The 22,599-nt window shown below is 41.7% G+C and overlaps 1 protein-coding gene across 1 annotated transcript in view; it reads right to left on the minus strand.

Annotated features, from left to right (window-relative positions):
* Positions 1 to 19,797: 19,797 nt before the first annotated feature.
* cxxc4 (CXXC finger 4) overlaps positions 19,798 to 22,599 on the minus strand; it is a 37,179-nt gene continuing 34,377 nt past the window's right edge. The window contains exon 3 of the mRNA XM_089006146.1: positions 19,798 to 22,371. Coding sequence (XP_088862272.1) covers positions 22,327 to 22,371 — 45 coding nt within the window. The 3' untranslated portion in view covers positions 19,798 to 22,326. The remainder of the gene's footprint in view (positions 22,372 to 22,599) is intronic.

Here is a 22,599-nt window from a genome sequence, read left to right on the forward strand (position 1 = left end):
CCTGGAAATTCACCCTTCCTAGCTTCTAAGTCAAAGGCAAGATCACTGAACCAGGTTTGCTTTTTTTTTACGTGAGCCTTTCTTTTTTAAATCAATGATATTTATTGTACATCCATCCAATTTCCGTACCGCTTATTCCTCATTAGGGTCGCGGGGGGTGCTGGAGCCTATCCCAGCTGTCTTCGGGGACGAGGCGGGGGACACCCTGAATTGGTTGCCAGCCAATCGCAGGGCACACAAAGACGTACAACAGTCACTCTCACACTCACACCTAGGGACATTCTGGAGTGGTCAATCTGCCTGCCATGCATGTTTTTGGAGTGTGGGAGGAAACCGGAGGACCCGGAGAAAACCCACGCGGGTCCGGGGAGAACATGCAAACTCCACACAGGGAGGCCGGACCGGGACGCGAACCGAAAGATTAATAATATATTTCATTTATAAGCGCATTTCAAAACGCAAGGTCACTTTACAGTCACAGGCTTAGTTTTCCTGTGGGTGAGCAACGGCAGCCACACGCGCCAGCGTTCACACAGATAGAAAGCTAGCTTTCTAGCTAATAGATAGCTAATAGCTAGCTAGCTAGATAGCCAGCTAGATAGCCAATAGAGAGCTGGCTGGCTGCCTAGCTAGCTAGCTCGGTAGGTAAGTAGGTAGGTAGGTAGGTATCTATCATCTATGTATGATTTATTTATTTATTAAAATAATAAAGTGAGAAGGTGTGTGTGAAATGTGACGGAAATCTTTTATGGTCATTGTACAGTTCAAACTGCCAGTTAAGCAACAGTTATTGTATATATTTGCGGTGCTTTACTTGTTCATGGACATGCTGAGATGTTTTTTTTTTATGTTTACATTCTTGGGACGAATAAGAAACTGAAGCACAGTCACATGATTTGTGAGCATTTTTCGAATGTTCACAATTTCAGAAATTGGATGTTCACATTTTCGGAAATCCAATCAAATTATGTCTGGATTTTTGTCAATCAATTTGCATGAAGGGAAACATGCATTCAAAAAAAACCACTAAAAATATATATCAACTAATGGTCATAATAAATAACAATAATCTGTGTACCTGTGATTGGCTGGCAACCAATTCAGGGTTTCCCCCGCCTAGTGCCCGAAGACAGCTGGGATAGGCTCCAGTACCACCCGCGACCTTAATGAGGATAAAGTGGTCTGAAAAATGGATGGATGGATATTAAAAAAATAAAACATAAATATGTTTTCATTTATTTTCACAGGGCTCTGGAAGAACGACATGACGCAAGTGTTCGGCATGATAGAGACTGGTAGGATGGATCAACAAAAGGAGGGGAGGGGGGAAGAGAGCACATGTGTCATTGTTATGCCTGTTGCCTAGCAACAACATTTTTCACTGCGCCGACGGCGGAAACCAAGCATGAAAAAAAAAAATGTTGCCGTCAAAAGAAGCAAGAAGTCCGCAGCTTGACGATGACTCTTTTGCTCTTGTGTGGGCACGGTTGCCAATTAAGCACAAACACAACACACACACACACACACACACACACACACACACACACACACACACACACACACACACACACACACGCACACGCACACGCACACACACACACACACACACACACACACACACACACACACACACACACACACACACACATTTTGTCAGATTTTTTTTTATGTGTCGCACTCACTGCCACTTTGTGTCTTTTTTTTATTTTTGTTATTATTATTTTTATTTTTTTCTTAGTTTTGTGTTTGAGGACATAGTGGCGAACTGTATTGTACTAACAATACTTTAGTGAAGTCTTCCCGACGCCATGTGGCAATACCCTCGATACAACGTGGTTTGTTTTTAATGCACTACTGTCCAACCATTTTTTTATGACATTTTGGACTTTCGAAGGTGAAGTTCCCCAATATGATGATGATACTAGTGCAGCGTGTTCGACCGGAAACAAATTCCTTGTGTGTTCTAAATACTTGGCAATAAAGATGAATTTGATTCTGAATCTGATATATCATTGAGAAAGGTTTTTTTCTGCTAATGGTCTGTTTTGAAAAACGCAATTGTCATTTTTCACCGAATCCAAAGACAAAAATAACAATTTGTATTGAAAGTGGTGCGATGAAACATTTATTGATTTGTAACTTTTTGGCTACCTGATGCTGAAAACCATTCTAAATAAAGGATTCACTTTCTCAAGATGTTGAAAGTTGAGACGAAGAATCAAAATTAAAGTCTGTGCTAAGTCAAAGCAAAGATGGCCTGTAAATTTGACACACCACCTCCACAAATTTTCATGACACCCCCCCCCCAAGAAAAAGAAAATTGGTAAGACTATTTGAAAAATACATCAAAAATCATGGAAAAGTCAAGCTACTCTCCCCGCTCTCAAACGCAGTGGGGATGTCTGCTGAATGTGCTGAAACCTAGTCCCCCTTCAATGCTCAAATGTCAATCAAAGTCCTGGAAAAAAATGACATTTTGTACATAGCTATGTTTAAAGGACAACCGACATTTGTAGAATCGGAGAACATGCATTCTTGTTACTCATCCAGTTATGAATATGATTCAAATAGTTCTGAAGAAGAAAGCATACATGTTACATGATTAAAGAATTTATTCCGTGTTATTTTGAGGCGACAAAGCTCCGTGGAAATGGGCTCAAAAATTTTGTCACGACACACAAGGATTCACCATTGCATTATTTACCTGTTTTCCTAATAATTTCGCCATCAACACGAAGTTTTCAGACCAAACAAAGTACCGCAAAATGCATTGTGTGTCTTTTTCTCGGTCAAGGGCGTTCCTTCCGTGACGTGACGTCAGGACTCGTCACCAACTCAAAAACAAGAATTCCAGAATATTCAGCGCGAGTTTTAAAATGTAAAATATAGCTGTATGCGGTGGAATCTTTGTAAAATACGCTCAGTAGAAGTCATTTGAAGCGATTTTACAATTATGGACACAACTTGTCCGAAGGCGTCGGTTGTCCTTTAAGCTATGCTAATGTATCTACCTGAATCCATAAAAAAAATTGCAAACCTTTTTTTTCAAGCGTGAGGGCGGTACTGTATCTGTGATCGGTCGGTCACATTGCTAAAAAAAATTAAAACAGACTTCCACGGAAGAGTACCAAGTTTACAATAGCATTTTCTCGCTGCTATTTGCATCCCTTAAAACGGAGTGTGGCGATTAGCGCTAGCGTTTGTGAATTAGACGTTTATCAATGAGGCTCATTTGCATTGGAGCGGGAAATTACTCTGCTAAATACAGACACATTGCCCTCATTTTAAGTATGCGCAAACACCACCGGCGCACGGAGACACATTCCGCTTGGTATCTCTGTGACGCATTTCAGCTCGTGTGCGCACTTTGCTAATTCAACGCTAAACGTTTTTTTTATTTAATCGGTCAGTGCCATATAAAAGCCACCAAAAGCCACCAAATGCCCTGGTGAATTCAGTCTCTGTGTGTCATCTCTAGTCATGACATCATTGGCTGGTCTTTCCAGTATTGTCTGTCTTGTAAATCCTAACTTCTGCAATATTCGGAGCATATTCGGCGTTGTTGATTATTTTTGTTATCATTGTCACGATCATCTGAAAGGTTGACTGTGTCACGATTTGCAAGGTAATGTTGGTGATGAACCTCAAAAATGCAGGCAGGAGGGTGGAGCAATGTGTATTTGACAAATTGTATTAAAAAAAGTCAGCAGGAACAAAATCTCAAATAACAAAATCATCCAAACAAAAAGGTCCAAAGTAGCAAACAAAACCATGACTAAAACATGACAAAATGAAACAAACCTGACAGGGTGAAACAAACAAAGACCCGACACTCAATGGTTGTGCCGGGATCCTTTTAAATGCTATTGATTAAAATGACCAACACCTATGCAGCTGCAGGCTACAGTGCAACCCGTTGGTCGCAAACCGAAACGTGGCAGAATGAAAGCAAGCAGTCGTACCAACAAGCAAAAAAAAAAAAAAAAAGAGAGATTCAGCCCATCTTGAAGCCAATCATGAGCCAAGGTAACAGCCTGGATGGCGGCAAATGAGCCCCCCCCCCACCCCCCTTGGACGGGCAGTGCGCTAATGGCCCGATTATACGTGCTCGTCAGGGTGCAACCGGCGTGACCACGCACACCTGCGCACGTGTGCTTGACCACTTTTTTTCAGGGGGGTGGGGGAGGATGGGCTACCGGCGACGACAGCAGCTAAAGGGTTTAAGCAGAGGGAGGGGGAGCAGGTAATAAAAAGCCGCCGCCGCTGTCACAAAACTCGCATCCTCGCCGCCCAACCCCTCCCCCACGCTCGTCTTTTAAGTGCCGCCTGCATCAGCGGCGCACAACACAAAGACGGGAGAAGGAGAAGACGAGAAGAAAGGCGCCGAAAAAGAGAGACAGGGTGAAATGAGGAAGGTTTAGGAAGCCCGTCGCTGGAAGGATTGATTTTAAATGCGCTGCAAAGACGCTGTTTACTAGCCTCTCTGGCTCGCCACTATCACAGCAGCGTCGCCATGAAAAGAAAATGTGCCCCCACTACTCAACCGGCCAAATCCCTCAACCCCAAAAAGTTCAAAATCTGTATGGAATCATTTTTGTACACAAATACAGTTATACCTTGGCTTACGAACTTAATTGGTTCCCAGAAAGTGTGTGTAAGGTGAAAAGTGTGTATTCCAAACATTAATTTCCCATAGGAAACCATTAAAAAGAGAATAATCCGTTCCTAGGTCCCATAAAACATACTTTTCTAATAAATACACTTTAAAACTACACAAAATATACGTTATTTCATGTAAAATAAATGTGTTATAGTATTGTAATTAAAGAAATAAACTGTACTGTATAATAAAGTCATTTTATTTACCTTTGTGATGGTCGTTGATGGCTTGATGGAATGGAGTGGCCGGTTTCATCAGCATTAAACACTTGATGAAGAACGTAGCCTTCTTCTTCCACCATCTTGAGGAATGATTCCTTGTAAGCTTAGGCAGATTTATCGTCAGAACTGGCTACCTCACCATGACGAATGACACTATGAATCCCTGTACAACGCTTAAAGTTCTCAAACCATCTGTGGCTAGGCTTGAAATGACGAACTAGGTTGCCACTTGAGGGTAACCGAAGTGGCCGTGCTTTCTCTTTTACCCAGTTCCTCATCAATTTTGTTCTGTTTCGCTGGGTTGATAGGTTTTTGCATAAAGTGTCGCAAGGAGCTATGGGTTGTACATCTTGGAAGTTGTGATAATGCAACAGCAACAGATGCAGGCAGACACACTAGAAACTTCATTAATAGCGGGTTCCCTTGCTTGTCTTTTCTGTTCAAATTGTACAGATGGCCTGTGCGGGTTATTTGTGGAACTTGATTGATGGGATATTTTATCATTGCAGTCTAAACTCTGCCTTTGAACTATCAAAGTTGAAACGAGTCCAAATTTCACTGTGTTTTCTATCCATTTTCTCACTCTCTTTCTGTCGTCTGCCTTTCCTGTTTTATGTGCTGATCTGTGTCCCCGCACCCTTCACTGCTGCGTGTGTCCTGCTGCGTGTGTCCCCTCCCTCCTCTACCACGGCTCTTGACTAATCACGTGCAGCTTTAACCTAAGACTGGGGGCGGGGAATAGAGGACAAAATAAAAGTTGGCTGCCATTTCCAGCCCCTTGTTAGGAGAACGGGCTTGTTCGCGAATGACACATCACTCATTGTGGCGCTCCGTGTGTTTCCCAAAAAATAGTTTGTATGCCAAGATTATATTCTCGCGAATTTAATGTTCGTAAGGTGAGAAATTCGTTAGCTAAAGCGTTTGTAAGCCGAGGTATCACTGTATATGATGACGAGAGGAAGGATGGAAACATTGCAGTTTTAAATGTCAATTTGAGTTGCCGAATATGGCATAACCCGAATTTGCTGTCACTGGGATCTGGTATGACGAACAGTAACTTCTTGATCATCTTTTTGGATTACTATGATGTGCTTGGCCAAAACAAACATGCAAATCAAACCTCTGAAGATGGAGGACACTGATTCGCTGTGGCGACCCCTTGAAGGGAAAAGCCAAAAGGAAAAGAAGAAGAAGATGATGTGAAAAAAGGGGAAGTTTATTGATATTGATCATAACACAATTTTGTTTTTTTGAGGACTCTTATTGTACAAAAATTAGGTGGTCTTGTTATTGGTAATCTTTTCGGTTGCTGTTATTTGCTGATAAATTTACTCTGGATTAAAAATATAAAATAAATGAACTCGTTCACGGCCATTCCCGAATTTATTCGTGAATTGAAAATATGACGAGGAGCGCCATTCCCGAATTTGTCCGGGTTGTTGTTTTTCTTGGGGGGGGGGGGGGGTACCGATAACGTGCTGGTCAGACTGCTGGCAATGATTTTCCCTCCCACAAGGGGGCAGCATTTGCCTTTTGTCCATCTTAGCGCTTTGTTACAGCTTCAGCTGTTGTTAAAGCCCTATAGAAATCAATAAGTATGTACAGTGGGGCCTTGGTTTACGAACACCTTGCCTTACGAACCTTTCGGTTTACGAACGTTACATTTATGAAAATTAAACCTTGGCATACGCACTATTTTCGCGATACACACCCCCTCACCACAGCAGGCGGAGTAATCTTCGGCGGAAGACCACAAAAGCACACGACCGAATAGCGTCCCAGCCGGCCTATCTTTCCACACCCACTTTCTATGAGTTCATACGTCGATCGTCTTAAACAATACTTTTGCCGTTATGGGACCAAAAAAGATCCCACCACAGGCTCGTGTTCAGCCGAAGAAGACACAAAACAAAATAACAGTCGAGGAGAAGAAGCAGATCATTGAGAAACACGAATGAGGTCTGCGTTTGTGACACATCTGACACATCTCCCACGCTGTGTGTCACTTCCCTGAGAGTAATTTTCTACTATCATTCTACAAATAAAGAGCCCGGTACCGTCCACCATTGCTACCAACCTTTGCAAAAAGCTTGACACAGAGGTGTTATTTAGTCGATGCTTTCACGTGACTAATGACACCGAAATTGTCACATGCAAGTTGACGGATGGGGCGGGGCTGCCGCTCCCGACCTGCGCCAGCCGAAGAAGACACAAAACAAAATTACAGTCGAGGAGAAGAAGGAGATCATTGAGAAACACGAACGAGGTGTGCGTGTTGATCCCCTAATCACCGATACTGGGACATTTCAACGAGTCGCTGTCACCTCACCAGTGACATGATTACGACGCCTCGCTGTGTCTTCGACTTGCCAGCACAAGTGTTTGCTTTGTCTGAGGTGATTGTTTGCCACGATCGCGCAAGTTTGTTGCTTTCCAGGATCGCGAGTGTGCCATTTTATTTTGCCTAGCTTGACAGGCTGGACAGATCGCCCCCGATGCCTTCTTTTGTTGCGTTTTATTCCGGGTCCGTGGAATCATCGGACTTGCCCCTTTTGTTGTAATAAAATCTCTGCCAGCACCTACGGGACTCGAAGTGGATGCAGATGACGTTGAGGAGCTTGTTGCTGACCATAATGAGGTCCTCAACACAGAGGATTTGATTTGCCTTCAAGAAGACAAGCAGGCCATTCAGGAGTTGATGTGCAGGCTTTTATTGAACAGTTCCATCCAGAAAAGGCTATGAGAATCATCAACATGATGAATGATAATGTGATGCCTCAGTTTCGTAAGATCTTACAAGTCAAAAAGCAACAGGTGTCAATTAAGAGCCATCATAGACCATCACAAATGTAAATAAAGTGACTTTATTACACAGTGCAGTGTATTTCTTTCATTACAATACAATAGCACATTTATTATACACAGAATAAGTGTAGTTTTAAGGCTTATTTAGTTGAAAATTACATTTTATGGAGACCTCGGAACAAATTATTCTCATTTTAATGGTTTTCTATGGGATTTTTTTTGTGATACACACTTTTCGCCTTACACACTCTGTCTGGGAACTAAAGCCAAGGTCTCACTGTATTGTATTGTATTTTGTTCAGCTGCCCCCATTTCAAGCTCAGATAACTCCAGACCCATATAGCTTAGGAATGAACTCTTTTTTTCTGATGAAAGAAGAGAGTCCATGGTTTCTTACGCTGTATTGAATGTTTATGTAGTCAAAGAACTCAATATTCTGTGGGTCCTGGAATTTTAGTGAAAATGACAAAAACCATGGCACTGGAGTGGCCACATTTTTGCACATCTGGCAGTGAATGAGTTAAGTAAAAAATAAAAATTAAAAAAAGTCTGACCGGTAGCTTACTTTGTAAATCTTGGTTTCATTTTGTTTTTGGTCAATCACGAAATTTGCCATTTGGGAAAAAAGATCGTGCACACATTTTAGTAACCATCCAGCCACGAGACAGTTGCTGATTGGTTTTCATAAACAACTCCAAAAAAGTCGTTTTCTTTCTGTGGGCAATGCCGAGATAGGAACATTTTTTTCCCTGTGGCAAAAACTCTGACTGTGCAGCCTCCCATCACTTGCAATCACACATTGGAAGGCGAAAATTCCCTTTCATGCCACGCAGGCCCGGCTCGTAATTATCACGTTGTTGGCGGCCATTAGCCGTTTGATTTATCGTCCTATGGCAGGCGGCGACAGAGGAGGTCTCTCCCCCGCCCGCCTGCCTCGGACGTGTGTGAAATGCGGGAGCGCGTGGAAGGCCGGTGGTGGGGGTTCGGGGGGGCCAAGAAGCATATGTCTGCGCTGTCACGCAGCCACTTGTTAGAGGAAGTTTACCCTCGCTGTGCCTCCAGCCACTGCCTTCATTATTAACATGTCTGCCCTTGTGGGAGATGCTCCAAGGTAACATCTTGTACAAAAAAACTGCGCTAGGTATTCCCTTCCCAACTTCCCTTTTCACCAACTTCCTGTCATGTGACTCGAGTGAGCATGTTGATGACTGGATTGCACATCAGTCCACCGATAGCTTGAGCAACATTGTAATGGACAAAAATGTAATGGGTTGGGCATCATGTAGATGACTCACTTTAAACAAGGCCATTTTTTGTAAATAACCATGAATATATCCAACTTTGTTCTCTTCCTTCCCACGGAGCCCCAAAAAATGGCTTATTTCCCAACAAATGCTTGGGCATTTTTACATCTGATATTGTAAAAAAATTAAAGCTACATCAGAAAATTTACACATGGGATGTCACAAACAAATCTTTTTTACAACCGCCGACAATAACACATCATTTGACAATCACTGCAAAGTGATACCTTTATAGTGAAAGTCATGCTAAGCTAAGTTAGCTCGAGAAGCTTCCACTTCCAACCGGACCAGTCAAGAATTACCATGACAAGTTATATAATAGCTATATTTTACATTCGCTAATGACTAAAAAATAAATGAATAGCATTCATGTTAAAGGACAACGATGTCACTTTTTTGTTCTTTAACTGACATCAGAAAAACGTTTGATAGCATCTAAAATACTCAAAAAAAAAAATAATAATAATAATAAAAAAAATATCATACTGCATGTATGATATTTTTAGTCAAATGCAAAACACCAATAAAAATGACTTAAAGTGTCCAAAATCTGCAAAAAATTGGGCTGCGAATTGGGCATTTTCAGAAAGTCCCGCCCCCAGTTCATGACGTCACGCCAAGACGTCTTGCATTGCTGGAGAATCCAAACAATGGCTTCAGATTCGGAGAATATGCTTTCTTGTTACACATGCAGTTATGAATATGATTCAAATAGTTCTGAAGAGGAAAGCATACATGTTTGCAATCGATGAAGGAACTTATTCCATGCCATTTTGAGGCAACATTGGGGCAACAATGGATCATCAGAAAAGAGGCAAAAAATGGCGACCTCCAGTGGTCACCTCTGCTTCCACAGGCTGATAAATTCCTTATATGGAGCTTGGACTCCCTCTTCTGGCGGCTTTTGGGTGCAACACGGTTCTCAGAACAAACATGTACAGCAAAATACATTGACGTGATGGAAGGACGCTACAATGCGGCTTTTTTACGGTCAGGGGACGGTCCTTTCATGACGTCACGTACGGACTCGTCACCAACTCAAAAACAAGACTTCCTGAATATTCAGAGTGAGTCTTAAAACATAAAATATAACTATATGCGGTGGAATCTTATTAAAATACGCTCAGTAGTAGTCATTTGAAGCCATTTTACAAATTATGGACACAACTTGTCCGGAGACGTCGGTTGTACTTTAAGTCTCACGATTTGGTCGGGAGACTCCCGATTTTGACATTGATATTTTTTTATACAAATTGAATGTACAAATAAACAATGGAAGCATTTTTGTGTTTTATTTACTTCTAATTTAAACTTTTGTAGCGCTCACATTATTTTAACGCGCACTACGATGACGAAAATGTCCCGATTTATGATTTCTCAAACTTAACATGTATGAAATAGATGAATAGATAGATAAATCAATCAATCAAAACATTTTTAAATACCTTTTGTGGTGTCCGCCGGTCAGCAGGATTTTCACCTCCGAGCTAGTCCAGTTCCACTTGCATATTCGTCCTTTTTATTCAATTGTTTTGTTTGTTTGTTTATGTTTTCATTTCAAAGACGTTCCCATTGCCTGAGTACGTAGATCTGCAACAAAAGTCAATTTGGGAAACAGTTAATTGAAAAACGTGGTTTAGAGCAGCGCGAATATGCTATAAAATGATCAATTATTTTCCAGGCTTATTTTTTTTGTGTCGACTCATTGTCATGGTCGATTTAGACGATTTTTATGCCTCCCTTCCAGTGTTAATGACATATTCGGTTGGGGTGTAACATAGCAAAACAGAATGGCTAGTTTACTGTCGTCTACAACTATTTCATTAATCAAAGCAACGGGGAAATATGATAGTAAGTCAATCCCTCATTCACATCAACCGTCTAAATTTCCACCATATCTACTTGTCAATCAACATACCGGCATGTTCCATTTCCATTGGAAGCAACTCGCCTTACGTATTATGTAACGTCTTCTTTTTGACTGACACTTCACATATTGAAAGTACAACTGTTATGTATAAAGCTAAAAAAAGGGACTCGACTATTTCAATCGATCTGCCTTGATCGAATGCCACGGAAGGATTTTAAGTATTTACAAAAGCGGTGCCACCCGAGATCACGAACAACTTTCTGTTACCCGGAAAAATATATGACGTCATGGTGAAAAAGAATATCGGCTCCTTCGACACAGGAAGTGGAGCCTCTCGTTGGTCCATCGGTCACGCGCGACGCCCAGCGCGTGTAATCAGATCACTTGAAAATGTCGGCTGCATAATTCACTTGGCATCGGTTGGACGCGCTAAACGGCCTTTGTGAGAAGCTGCTCGGATAGTCCAAATGGAAACGAAATGGGGAGTCATAGAAGCAACCAATTTAACCACATCTCACGTTTAGAATGTGTCCCTTTTACACGGTATACTCTCAGGTGACCATTTGTTCGTAAAACATACAATAATTGAAAAAAATAATTTGTGCAATTTAAATCAATTTTACATTTTGGTAATTAAAAATGTCCGGTTGAAAATAAATGGTCCAATGAACCACTGCATGTTTCATCATTTTAGGTCATAACTGTTGAAAAGTGCTGAACCCAACACAGACCAGCCCAATAAGTTTTATCCCATTATTTTGTTTGCTTCATTTTTATTGATTTATTTTCATATACTTATTTATTGTCTTGTTTTTCTGAAAAAAAAAAGCAATTTCAATCTAACCTGCAACATAATAGTCATATGATGTAGTTTTAGTATCCTATTGAGATCATTGCTGTACTGGTATTTTGATACTGGCTCTGGAACATAGGATACTGTACCTGCCTGATATCAGAGCAGTCAGAAATCTTGTAAACTACTACCTATCATATCGAGTCAATATATCAAATGTATCAGGTTGCTATCTGTACAAATTGATATTTATGTCACAGAACCAACCCTGCTTTTTTCCTGTGGAAGTGGGATAACAAATGTGGTTTTGTATTGTATTGTTGTATCGCACTGTACCATACCGGTTTTTGAGTAATACTTTATTACGTTTTATCAGGATACTATATATTGGTATTGGTATCATCTAATTCGCCTCATATTGGTATCATTAACTCGATATTGGAACGGTGCCAAATATTTCAGTATCGCTCATCACTAGAAGACGTTAGCTTCAAGTGGATGGGACCATCTTTTTCTTCCCTTGCATCCCTTCACATACTTAACTAATATGGCAAATACAAAAACAAAAAACAAAACATAAACACACACGGAGAGGGAGAGGGAGCAGCCATCAGTCAAAGAGTGTTGGCGCTGCAGGTCTGGGGGCATTTACATAGATAGATGATGGAGAGATTATGGGGCGTTGAGGTTATTAATCACGCTGCTGAGGAGGAGGAGGAAAAGGAGGAGGAGGGGGCCTGCTTGGTGTCAGTTTTCTCTCCGGGGATGCCTCTTTTACGTGGCGTATGTCTTTTGTGCCGTTCCCAGCTGCTCCATTGGCCGCCTTGCTCAACCACAGAGGAATTGCAACGGGAACGCCGTACAATCTAATATGGCTGCAGGGGAGGTGTCGTGCTGTCAAGTCTACCAGCACACCAAAGATTCACCGACACAATCCCAATTTTTTTCCAGAAATGTAGCACACGCATGATAACTCCATTATTTGGGGGAGGGGGGATTCATTCAATGGAATTTATGTCGATAAAGCATGAACATTTGGATGTGTCTTTATTTTTTTATGTCATTCATTTTAGCCACAAGCAAAGCATCAGCATCCACCACGATGTAAGCTACATGAAGATCATTTGACTTTTAGAATACGTTTTAGAATACATTGTCCTTATTTGTTTAACTTTAGACCAGACAGATTTTTTGGGGTTGATAATGTTTTTTTTACATTTTAAGCTGTAAATGTGGATTAAACAACTTTGAATAAAGCAGCTGATTTTTCCTGATTTTAAAAGAGCTAATATCAGGCAATTAATTTGATTAACTTGGTAGAGAATCGATTAATTTAACCACATGGAGTAAAACCTGGCAAACTAGTCCATCCGTTCATCTATCTATCTATCTATCTATCTATCTATCTATCTATCTATCTATCTATCTATCTATCTATCTATCTATCTATCTATCTATCTATCTATCTATCTATCTATCTATCTATCTATCTATCTATCTATCTATCTATCTATCTATCTATCTATCTATCTATCTTTTTCTTTCCACTCTGAATTGGGTCTTATTCCTCTGGTTTTTAAATGAAGTTCAATATGGTGTGATTTTAATTTTGGTCCTAAAACATGTTTTTTAGCAGTTTCGACGAGATTAATGACATTTCCATTCATTACACATAGATTGGAAATATCTCTCAAAATTTCAGACCAAACATAAATATAATATGAATGTTTTGAGATCCAAGCGTGATCCCTGAGTAAATTAAACTCACAAGTCAGGGTTGTCCCCCCCTTAGAAAATGTTCATCCATTTCTTGGTGCTCATCAAACTGTGCAGGTGTACCTAATGAAGTGTCTAGTGTGTGCTCATGCGTGGAAAACGCCGTTATTACTCGGATTCGTGGTTTATCTCGAGGAGGGGGAAGAGATCTCGACGAGGGGGAAGAGCAGGGAACGTTTCCATTTAGGTTAAACCGTTTGCTGGTGCGCCTGCAATCCAGGCCCGCTGACTGATTGCCTCGTTCCTTCGAGATTGCTCTCTCTCTCTCTCTCTCTCTCTCTCTCTCTCTCTCTCTCTCTCTCTCTCTCTCTCTCTCTCTCTCTCTCTCTCTCTCTCTCTCTCTCTCTCTCTCTCTCTCTCTCTCTCTCTCTCTCTCTCTCTCTCTCTCTCTCTCTCTCTCTCTCTCTCTCTCTCTCTCTCTCTCTCTCTCTGTCTCTCTCTGTCTCTGGGAAGGAAGAGGAGGCTGAGGGTTGGGGGATGGGCCTTGGCTGTATGTCTGGAAATGTCACCAGCCGTCATGAAGTCGAGCCCTTCAATCAATCAATCAGCACGTTCTCACCTCCAGGCGTTTGTGTGTGTGCGTGCGTGCGTGTGCGTGTGTGCGTGTGTGTGTGTGTGTGTGTGTGTGTGTGTGTGTGTGTGTGTGTGTGTGTGTGTGTGTGTGTGTGTGTGTGTGTGTGTGTGTGTGTGTGTGTGTGTGTGTGTGTGTGTGTGTGTGTGTGTGTGTGTGTGTGTGTGTGTGTGTGTGTGAGCCGTTTTGGTGGAGAATTGGTTCAGGATGAGAAGAAAGAGACAACAGAGACCCTGAACGCACCAAGAAAGATTACCATTATCATTATCATCCTCCACTTGTGACTGTTTAGCGACAGCAGGTTGAGTGGCAGGTGGCTGACGTGTGAAGTTTTGGCGCAAGGTAGTAAAATTGAGAACACAAAGCTGGACTGGGGGTTTGAAAGAGGGACAAGGGGCTTGATTCAAGGGAGTTGGAAGTGGAGAAAGATGCATAGGTGTGGTGGTCAGTTCTAGAGTGGCGTGACAAAAGCATAAGGAATGTGGAACATAGTCTTATAAAGTGGGAAACTCAAAATACATTGGAAAAAATATGGTTGAAAATACATATGTGACATTTTTTTTGTGGTAGGAAATTGTGCTCCAAGGTTGGTTTACAAAAAGTACATTGAGGTTGAAATTAGTCATTCTTGGAAAGAAAACTTACAGAAATTGATTAAAGCATATTTACTCATTCACTGCCATGATAGGAATTTATTCGGGAATTGAAAATATGATGTAGAGCACCATTCCTGGATTTGTTCAGGTTTTGGTGTTTTTTCTTTGGGTGATGATAAAGCGCTGGCCATGGCCTCTAGCATTTTTTTCCTTTCCACAGGGGGCAGCATTTCCCTTCTTTCCATGTTTGCGCTTTGTTCCAGCTTCAGCTGTTGTTCAAGTATTTTGGACAGCCACCCTCATTTCAAGCACATATAACTCCAGACCCATATAATTTAGGAATGAACTATTTTCGAATGAAAGAAGATAGTCTGAAGTTTCTAACACTGTCTTGAATGTTTGTGTAGTCCTAAAACTCAATGTATTATTATTATTCTGTGGGTCCTGGAGTTCAAGTGAAACCCTGGTACTGTGTGTGAGTGATACAATTTTGCACATCAGCGGGGCAGTGAATGAGTACCTCGTGATTCTGGATGGTCATTTTAAGGCATGTGATCTGACACGTCATTCCCACGTGTTTATTTTTTATCGTAACGAACGACATCACCGCTACTTTTTTAAAAACATTTTCTAAAAAGCATTTTCTCCACAAGTCAAAACCCAACTTTCCAAACTTAGCAAATCCAATTGCCATCCCAGTGTAGCCTTTTTTTTGTGCAAATTCACCCCTTCAGCCACGGAGTATGTTTGTGATGTTATTTCACCAGCCCCCCCCTCCCCATCTTCCCGACCCATCCCTTGCTCTTAAGTGTGTACCAGTGCTTCTACGGCCTGTCATATTGCATCAGCGTGCTGCTGATTACTTCCACCTTGTCTCCTTCGTCAAGAAATGATTGTGACACGCACTCACACCCTGCTCCCCCTCCCCCACCCCCTCCTGCATCAATATGCGTGCGGTGTAGAAAAAACTGTGTGGGGGTAAATAAATAATGAAAGACAAGGCTGGAGGAAGAGGAGGGAGGAGGCCGGCTTGCTGTTACGCCGTCTCGTTATGTGCGAGCACGGCCTGCATTCTCACAGACTCATGCTGGGGCACACGATGTTAGTGGGGGCAAGGGAGGAGAGAAAAAAATGCATAGATGAAATGGGAAGGTTTGCTCGAATGAGACGTCACATGCTCATTGGGGTGGAATCAAAGTGACACGTTCATTTGACTTCCGTCTCTCACTGTTAACATGCTAATTCATACAATTCTGCGTGGGAGATCACCCCCCCCCCCCTCCCAACTACCACCTCGTGTGTCTGTCAGCAGGTGGAGGGAACGTCACAGAGAGCAAATGTGATACCGATGCGTCATCTTTTGTGTCACAGTCATATCCCAAAACAATCTTTTTATGTCAGCATATGGGCAAGTCCAAAGTTCGAATGATGCGCCTCAGGTGCAGTACCACTTTGTGCCACAAGATGATACGCAGCACTGAGCTGTACTGGATGTCGATAGAGTAATTAAGAGAAAGAAGATTAGGCAGAAAAGGTTCCCAACTCATGTAAACTTTTCACATTTTCAAAGTGGAGGGGGGAGAAAAAATGTATTCAAGTACTATTAATTACCTTTTAAGTGGTATTCATTTTATCGATTGTCATAAAAAGACAAGGAAATCCATTTATGAGAATACTTCAAAAGAGGACAATGAATGAAATAACAAATAAATAAATAAATAAAGAAAGAAAGAAAACACCAGCATCACAGTGCAGAGGTCGCTGGTTCGCGTCCCGGTCCGGCCTCCCTGTGTGGAGTTTGCATGTTCTCCCAGCGTGGGTTTTCTCCGGGTCCTCCGGTTTCCTCCCACATTCCAAAAACATGCATAGGAGGCAGATCGACCACTCCAAATTTTCCCTAGGTGTGAGTGTGAGAGTGACTCTCGTATGTCTTTGTGTGCCCTGCGATTGGCTGGCAACCAATTCAGGGTGTCCCCCGCCTGGTACCCGAAGACAGCTGGGATAGGCTCCAGCACCCACCCGCGACCCTAATGAGGAATAAGCGGTACGGAAAATGAATGGATGAATGGAAAACATGAATGAATAATAAAAAATAACAAAAACAAAAAAGGGAAATAAATCTACAAGTAAATACATAACTAAATAAATATAAATAAATGAGTAAATAGCCATCCATCCATAATCCGTACCGCTTATTCCTCATTAGGGTCGGGGGGGGGGGGGGGTGCTGGAGCCAATCCCATCTGTCATCGGGCACGAGTGCTAACCATTTCACTACCCGGCCGCCCCTGAGTAAATATCAATACATACAAATACATAAATAACAAAAACAACTAAAATAAATACACAAATAAATAATGCATAAATAAGTAAATAAAAAATACACAAATAAATACATCAATAAATATGAATACATAAATAAGTAAATAAATAAAAAATAAATACAGAAAAAATACATTAAAATAAATAGAGAAACAAATAAAAACATACATACATACATACATACATACATACATACATAAATGAACGAGACACAGGGCTAAAACAAAATGAACAAGGAACGAGCATCTAGAAAATTGGCACTTGACACAATAATCGTGAGCAAGGCCAACAATTCCGACAACCAATTTTTGGCCTGGATAATGACCTGTGACAGGTGCGGCTCGGGAGGGAACGCTCTCCACTCCCACCAGACATTGAAAAAAACAGAACAGTATCAGGACATATTTTGCTTCATGCAAATTTCGCACGAATGCGGTAACATTTTAAAATTGGACAATGAAGGGGAGAGTTTCTCGAGTACCGAGTCAGACAATATGACAATGACAATTAAAATTGAGCTGAAAAGCGTCGAATATGATCATTTTATGTTGTCAAAAATATCTGTATTTATTATTTTTGCTTCTTCAAGTTAATAAATAATGATTTTTTTTCCTCAAGGTCTGCTCAGCTCGCTTTCCACCATCAAATGACTCCTCCCCCTGGAGGATCCCATTATATTTGTCCTGCCGCTATAGCTCAGGTATCAGCAAACACAAGATATTTCATGTGAGAGCGGTTCAGGCTGAGTTCACTGCGTCTATTTCTGCTGCACCCCCCCTGGAAAGGGGGTGGGGGAGGGCAAATGAAAGTTGTCTATTTGCAAAAGTGCGTCTTTTTGTCTAATTTGTTGTTAATGTGGGTGAGTAACGGGTGAGTTTCTATCTGCCTGAGGATATGGCAGCTTTGTGAAAGCGCTTGGGTAACGTCATCACAACTCGCAATGGAGCCAATCTGCGGAATGACAACGGCAAAAATAAAAATAAAAAAAGGTTGACAGATCACTTATGCCGTATAGAGCCATATACAAACAGTCATCTCCCTATTCTATTTTATTCCTGTTGTTATTCCAAAAACATGCTTGCTCGGCTAAAAAAAAAACAACAAAATCATGCAAACACATAAGCACCATATGTGCGGTAATAAAAAAAATCAATGACAATTTAGAGTGATCAATGCATGTTTTTGGAATTTGGGAGTGCCCGGAGAAAACCCATGCATGACCAGGGAGAACATGAAAACTCCACGCAGGAAGGTTGTGGTTGAACCCATGACCTCTGTGAGGTTAACATGCTAATCACTAGGACACCAAACCGCCCCCGTTAACACTTAATTTAGAAATAATATATATATATATATATATATATATATATATATATATATATATATATATATATATATATATATATATATATATATATATATTCATTTTTTGGGAGGCGATGTGCTAGGAAAGAATGGATTCAAAAAAGTGCCCCCCACAAACAATCTCTGATTGTAAAAATTGGATGTAATTAAAAAAAATAAACTGTACTGTACTTGAAGATGTGACATTGAAGCCATTTTATTTAGCTTTGTGATGGTCGTTGATGTAGTTGCCTCTTGATGATATCCGAGTGAAGTTGCTGTGCTTTCTCGGCGATAATACCCTCACTCACACTGTCCCCTGCTAGCTGCTTTTCATGAATCCAAATCAACACATTAGTTTATATAGCGCTTTAACAACAGCTGAAGCTGGAACAAAGCGCTAACATGGAAAAAAGGAAATGCTGCCCCCTTGTGGAAAAGAACAAAACATTGCCAGAGGCCTTGGCCAGCGCTTTATCGGCACCCAAGCATGAAAAATCAAAACCCGAAAAAATTCGGGAATGGCGCTCTACATCATATTTTCAATTCCCGCATAGATTTGGGAATGGCAGTGAATGTTTTAAATACACGATAGTGGTCTCTCAGTCATCCAAATATTTTTGGCTGAAATTTTTAAAGACGCTAAACCAATCATTGATTGCGGTGATTCATTTTTTTTCAACTCTTGTCACTTCCTGCCAGGAGAAGGAAGCTCCACATCCTGCCCCCCATCACCACCACCAGAACCTTGATGATTTTTAATCCCAAACGCAGAGCATGCGTGTGTGTGTGTGGCAGCATGGGGAAATGGGGTTGGTTATGGGGGGATTAAAGTGGTCTGTGATATTATTTAATCTCGCCGGCCAGGGAATGAGCGAACGAGTTATCCGCCCTCTGATGACTAGCAAAGAGGAGGCAGCAGTGGCAGTGGCAGTGGCGACGGCGGATATCGAACGCAGAAAGACGCCACACCGCCGTCAACATGGCGGGCTGCGTGAAGGAGCTCAATTTGGGTGATTGCGAGCGGTGGAGCAGTCAGTCCAGGATGATTTCCTTCTGAACCCCCCCCCCCCCCCCCCCCCCCCCCCCCCCTCAGTCGCTTCAGCCTGAGTCGCAACGACCCGGCAATCACTCTGATGCTGGCGCGCTATCTCGGGAGCACATCTCGCCTTCCTTAACCCCCTCCCTCGTAGAGTACCCGCCATCATCCTGTGCCCCCCCCCCCCCCACTCTTCTCTACGCATTCTAGCATGACAAACCACATGGGATTTCACTCGTCCTTTAAAGTCTGCTGCCTCCGGGAAGCACTCTTCCCCGGCGCAGCGTTTTAGCATTCTCGGGAATACGTGACTAGGGAGGCAAAAGGGATGGTGTGAGATTCAGCCCATCACCTCCACATCAACGGGTGGGTGGTGGATTAAAAAAAAACAGAAACAAACAAAAACAAACACAAAAAAAACCCGCACGATTATTCCCCAATTAATCTTAATGAATCGCTTTCTTCCGGATCCAAAGTCAAGACGCCCCCAAAAAAATCCTACTGGAAGTTATTTTATTAGAACACATAAAAGCATCATCACAACAACAATATACAAATTTTTAAGTCGTCTTTAAAACGGAAAAAACACATTTGCACATGCAACAACAGGGTTCAGGACAATGAGGAACCGAGGCTGGATTCACACCACGCGTTTCAGGGGCAAAATTCAGCAGAAATAAAATGAACCTGATCGGATACGTACCGGTGTGAGGGCAGTGATAAGACGCAGATCAGATATAGCAACAAAATAAGCTTGTCGTCATCAAAACACACAGATTGGTGCCGTGGACACATTCTTTTGAGAATTTGCCAATGGGGTATCGATGGTTCAAACCTGAAAAAATGTCACAAACAACATTTCAAACTCAACTTATGATCCTTACAAATAAATGGCATTCAGATGACCTTGAGAAAAACATGTCCATGCATCTCGCGAAGACTTTGTAATTTCCGCTATCGACCCAGGCTAAACTTACAAAAATGTTTGTCTTTGCTTAACCATTGGACTATTTATGTCCAATATTTGGCCATTTTGGAACGTTGGACAGATGACATGACATCTTGGGGAAAGAGCATAAAATATGGAAATAGCTGAGTTTATTTATTTATTTTTTAACTCATTCACTGCCGGATGATGTACAAAAATGTGTCCACTCCATTGCCAGGGTTTTGGTCATTGTCACTCAAATTCCAGGATCCACAGAATATTGAGTTTGAGGACTACATAAACATTAAATACAGCGTGAGAAGCCTTAGGCTCTCATCTTTCATCAGAAAAAAGGTAATTTCTAAATTATATTGGTCTGGGGTTATATGAGCTTGAAATGATGGTGACTGTCCAAAATACAATGCAATACAGCATATACATATTAGTTTATATAGCGCTTTAACAACAGCTGAAGCTGGAACAAAGCGCTAATGTGAAAAAAAAGGAAATGCTGCCCCCTTGTGGAAGGGAAAACATTGCCAGATGCCACACCCAGCGCTTTTTCGGCACCAAAGCACGGGAAAAAAGAACACATTCATGCTCCATGCCATATTTTCCATTCCAAAATACATTCGGGAATGGCATTGAATGAGTTAATAACCGCAGATCTCAGCAAGTCGCGTAACTCATGGTTACTTTTTTGTGGGGCTTGTGTAGTTATTTACATGCATATTCGGCGTCTTTTTGTCATTTTCATCAGCTTATATCAGGAGGGGCCAAACCCATTTTTAGAGCGGCCACGTTTTAGTGACTCTTTCCCTTGGAGGTCTGTTCTGATTGAAACTAGAGAAAAGGCAGGAAGAATAACGGTCGATTCAACTCTTCTGGTCACAAGAAAAACTTTCCAATATGTCTCGTATTTGTTACATATGATAATTTGAAAATTTGGTCCACATTTTTGTAAGAATCAGAAGTTGATTTACTTTCGTGGGGCCATCTAAAATGATGTGGCGGGCCAGATCTGCTCCCCTGGGCCTCAAGTTTGACACCCCTGGCCTATATAGTGCAGAAGTCACATGGAAACAGTCCGCAAAAAAAATTATGCAAAGGATACAGATAGAAGCTCGAAAACGGACAAGCGGTGTGAATCCAGCCTTATTGGATCATACTTTGAAGGTGGGGCTGGGTGAGAATGGAGCGCTTCACTAAGCCCCGCCCACACAACCCCCCTTGCAGCTCCAGAACAACACCTGATATGTTCAATATGTATAAGTGTACTTTCATTGGTGTCAAACGGGAAAAGGTTTCAAGACGATGCCTTTGTTGACATCCATTCTTTTTCTTTTTTTAATACATCGCCAAACTTTTCCATGAGGATTTCTCCAGTGAAATAAATGCTCAGTTTTGTTGTTGTTTTTTTTGTTGTTTTGTAAAGTGCAACCCGCCACACAAGACAATGTGCCCTGTACTGTGGCGAGTCATCACAAATCTAAAAGAAAATGGTAAAAAATAAGAAATAAGAGAGAGTGGGGCGCGAAAGGGGTGAAATTCCATTCCTGCCTCACCATGATGGTGAAATGCCTTCCGGATGATTCCTGGGAACTGAAAAAAGTGGTTGGGGGCAGAAAAAAAAAAGAAAATTGAATAATTATTGCTCCAGAGTAAAGTGTGTTGCGTTTCTCGTCAAACCACCTTCCGCTGGGATAGTTTCTGTGTTGTTGCAAAAAAGATTGTACTTTTTTTCCCCAGTCCTTTCTTTACACAAGCTCGGCCGCCAACACTAAAAAGACATTCATAAGACACCAAAAAATATACATTATGATACTGTCAAAAGGTACAATAATTACACAAAAAAATAAGAAACAACACCCAGTATGTTTTTGTCAACTGTGTCCCGTCTGTTACGTCCACTTTGTATTCCGTCCTGCGCTCCACTTGTGTTTGTGTATGTATGTGTGTGTGAAAGGGGGGGTGGTAAGCACATGTGGGTATTTGTGGTTGAAAGGGGGGGAGCGCTTTGAGTCACATGCTCCAAGCAGACGGTCCACGGTCGATCGTGACCTCTTGCCGGGTGATGGATGACGGCGGTCGGCGTCTCTAGAAGAACCACCGAAACGCTTCTCCATTAGTGACCGGCGTCCTCTGCGGAGGAGACACAATGCAAAAATGTGTATTACTGACATATGAAAGTAAGACAAGATGAGATTTTATGATCAGTATTATTTTGCTCTCGGGATGTGTCGACATCTGTTGTTTACTCAAGCGCAAAGAGTTAAGATGCCAACAATCGTATTGGATTGAAGCGTTTTTTCTCACTTCTGCTGAAAAGTGAACAAAATACCCATTTTTTTGCACTGGTCAAAGAAAATA

The sequence above is a fragment of the Hippocampus bargibanti genome, linkage group LG10 (assembly GCF_051943395.1).
Source record: "Hippocampus bargibanti isolate YZ-2025 linkage group LG10, ASM5194339v1, whole genome shotgun sequence".
In the NCBI taxonomy this organism is placed as follows: Eukaryota; Metazoa; Chordata; class Actinopteri; order Syngnathiformes; family Syngnathidae; genus Hippocampus; species Hippocampus bargibanti.